General features: G+C 59.4%; 1 protein-coding gene across 1 annotated transcript; it reads left to right on the top strand.

Annotated features, from left to right (window-relative positions):
• The first annotated feature begins 278 nt into the window (after nt 1–278).
• LOC138844210 (ral guanine nucleotide dissociation stimulator-like) lies at nt 279–2,584 on the top strand. The gene is made up of 4 exons (XM_070051444.1): nt 279–496; nt 727–1,100; nt 1,691–1,738; nt 2,147–2,584. Exons 1-4 carry the CDS (start codon nt 359–361, stop codon nt 2,385–2,387), a joined length of 801 nt encoding a protein of 266 aa, XP_069907545.1. The 5' UTR covers nt 279–358; the 3' UTR covers nt 2,388–2,584.
• The last annotated feature ends 400 nt before the right edge of the window (nt 2,585–2,984 follow it).

Genomic DNA, 2,984 nt, shown 5'->3' with positions numbered 1-2,984 from the left:
TAAAGAAATTCTGGTGTATTTACACTGTGGAACACTACTTAGCTTAAAAAGCAATCCTGTACTTTGCAACAGCACTATGACTTCCCAGTGAGGGCTCTGGCTGGCCCAACTGCCTCAGGGAGCTGATGGGTGAACTGGTATAAATGTGTGCAGCTGTGCACATGGTATCTGTGCCGCAGACGGGGTAGAAGTCAGCAGCCCACAGAACATTAGCGAAGGTCTGCTGAGAGGACCTCAGGAAGTGACCTCACTTCCTTGACGATGGCCACAACAGAACCTGGAACCCCGGTTACCAGGCACCCACAATGTGGTGCTGGTGACCCAGCCAGTTCAGTTGGTCAGAGGCCATCGAGCAGATATGTTCTCGTGTTGTCTCCCAACATCCCAAGGCCCAGGCCGGGGCCAGCCCCAGGCTGCGGATATTCTCCAGAGCTACAGACATTGGGTCAGCCCTCGCCCACAGCAGCTCTGGCAATTCTCTCAGAGGGAAACCAAGGTGATCTCAGCCAGCCAGGCCAGGACCCCTGGGCAGACCTCCCCTTTGATCCTCCTGGGTGGCCCTGCATCCACCTTGGGTGGTGTGGAGGGGGTAGTTTGGGGAGCTCCGTGACCCATGGGAAGGGACCGGAGGTGGGATAGGGACCTGGTGGTCCCATGACAATTGCAGGAGAGTGGGGGCAGAACATCAGGGCCAGGATTGCAACCACCCTCCTTGTCTCACCCCAGAATGACAGTGACATTGCCACACCCCTGGAGGACACCAGCGGAGTGGGGACCATGGTGGCAGGCAGGCTGGAGGGGGAGCCCTCGCCAAGAGCAGGTGATTCAGCTCCGGTGGAGCCGGCCCCAGCTGAGATGGCAGCAGCTAAGATGGGGCCAGGACCAAACCTGGAACCTGAGGATCCAGCAACAGTGGAAACTCTGCCATCCCTGTCGCCTGCCAGCAGCGTGGGGACCCAGGAGTCAGGCAAGGTGGAGAAGCTGGTGAATCAGCTGGTGCCTGCCCAGCAGAGAAGGGACCGCTTCATCGTCCCTGCATTCCTGCTCATCTATCACAAGTTCACCATCACCCAGCAGGTGCTGCATCTGCTGTTCCAAAGGTGAGGGCCTGCACCTGCAGGCGTAGGGGGGACGCGCCACCCTTGGCTGGAACTTGGTGACACCCTGCTCCCCTTCAGGGCCTCAGTGTGTTCTTGCAGCATCTTGGTGATCAAGGGAGTGTCTCCCAGGGTGATAAAGTTCTTTCTAAGCCTGGTCCTGAGGGATAGGCTGCCCAGGAGATCTGATTTAGAGATTTCCTCCCATGGCTCATGAAACAGCCTGGGACCTAAGGCTTCATCTCTCATGGCCATAGGCAAAGCTGCTTTGCTGTTCACAAAGAACCTTCCAGATTCCCTCTGGGGGTCCCTGTCCTGATAATGGCCTGAATAGGACCCCTAGGGGCTGCTGGAGGGGATTCAGACCTCTCAACACCTTAGAAGGAGCTCAATTCACCCACAGAGCAAACATAAGAAAGTGCCCACTGTGTGCAGGCACATACCCAGGAACTTAGCAAACGACATCCCACAGCACAGACCACTCTATCTGCCCTGCTTTGCTTCCCCTGTAGTCAGGGAGTCAGCCCCTCCCCAAGACCTCCTGGCAGGTGGCACACAGGACACCACAGGTGACACCTCCTGTCCTCCTCTAGGTATGCATCCTTTCAGCCTCACTGTGAAGAGGACGACCGCACTAAGGAGTGAGTGGGCCTTGGGTCAGGAGGGAGGTTCCATTCTCCACAGCAGGGACACGGGGGTGCAACTAGGGGGCTGACCATAACCCCATCTCCTACATTTCTGTGATTAATGCTATAGGGCTGATGAGGTCAGTGACGTTGCCTACAGCAGGGAACAGAATTGTCTGGGTTCCTGGGCATCTGGGGAATGGTGAGAATTCATCCACAGCACAACTCAAACAGGCTGGCCCACCCCTTCCCATTTCAGGGGCCTGCCTGGAGGCAGGCAGCAGCCGGCTCACACATGCGCCGCCGCTCAATGCCCACCTGCAAACAAGGCCGTGTATCCTCAGCCCAGAACCCAGAGTCACAGGGGTGAGGGAGAGTGTGGGCAGAAGGTGTCTGACTCTGCTGACCTCCTGCTACCCCTAGTGCCCTCTGCTCCTTCCTCGGTACCTGGCGGGACCGCTACCCGGAGCACTTCTGTCAGCCTCAGGACCTGGCCAGCCTGAATCAGCTGCTGGCCTACGTCCAGCTCCATATGCCCAGCTCAGACCTGGCACGCCGAGCCCAGCTGCTCCTGATGCAGCTGGAGGATCCAGAGCCCCAGGAGGCTGAGGCTGAAGCGGAGCCCAAGGGTGAGGACGACTGGGGTGGGTGCGTGGGAGCCTGAGAGGGTCTCAGCGCTGCCCCACACTGGGAGGAGGCTCCAAGGCTGGTGTTGGCTGGAGTGAAGACCAGGCTCAGAGTCCCAGGGCTGCAGCACATTCCACCCAGGGCTCTGCTGTGGGCACAGGGCTGGGGCTCTTCTGGAAGCCAGCGACATCTCCCTCTTGGCAAGGACAGCAGGAAGGGGCAGTGGTGTTCATGACATGTTCTCCTCCTGCAGCTCCAGCACCAGGGGGAGACCTGGAGGTGCCTCCCGCAGAGGCTGCTGCAATTCTGGGGTCAGATTTGGTGGCAACCCCGGCATCTGCTCCCCAGCCAGAGCCACCTGAAGACTGTCTGTCCCTGGCAACTGTGCCAGCTGTGGAGGCCCTGGAGCCCCCTGCATCTCCAGAAGCCAAACCAGAGCCAGAGCATCCCCAGCCCTGGTTCACAAAGCGGCGCTGGCCCTGGGGCCGCCGGTGTGGGCAGTGCACAATCTCCAATCAGGACCGTCCCCACCGTCGTTCACCCAGCTGGGTGCGCACCCTTCTAAGCTATTTCCCCATCCGCTCCTCGGGGCCCCGCTCTGGCCCCAGCCACGAGTGAAACATCTGTGGTGGCA

Source organism: Oryctolagus cuniculus, chromosome 11, assembly GCF_964237555.1.
Source record: "Oryctolagus cuniculus chromosome 11, mOryCun1.1, whole genome shotgun sequence".
NCBI lineage: Eukaryota > Metazoa > Chordata > Mammalia > Lagomorpha > Leporidae > Oryctolagus > Oryctolagus cuniculus.
Note: the sequence above shows the minus strand (reverse complement) of the source record. Positions and strands in the feature narration are given on the sequence as shown.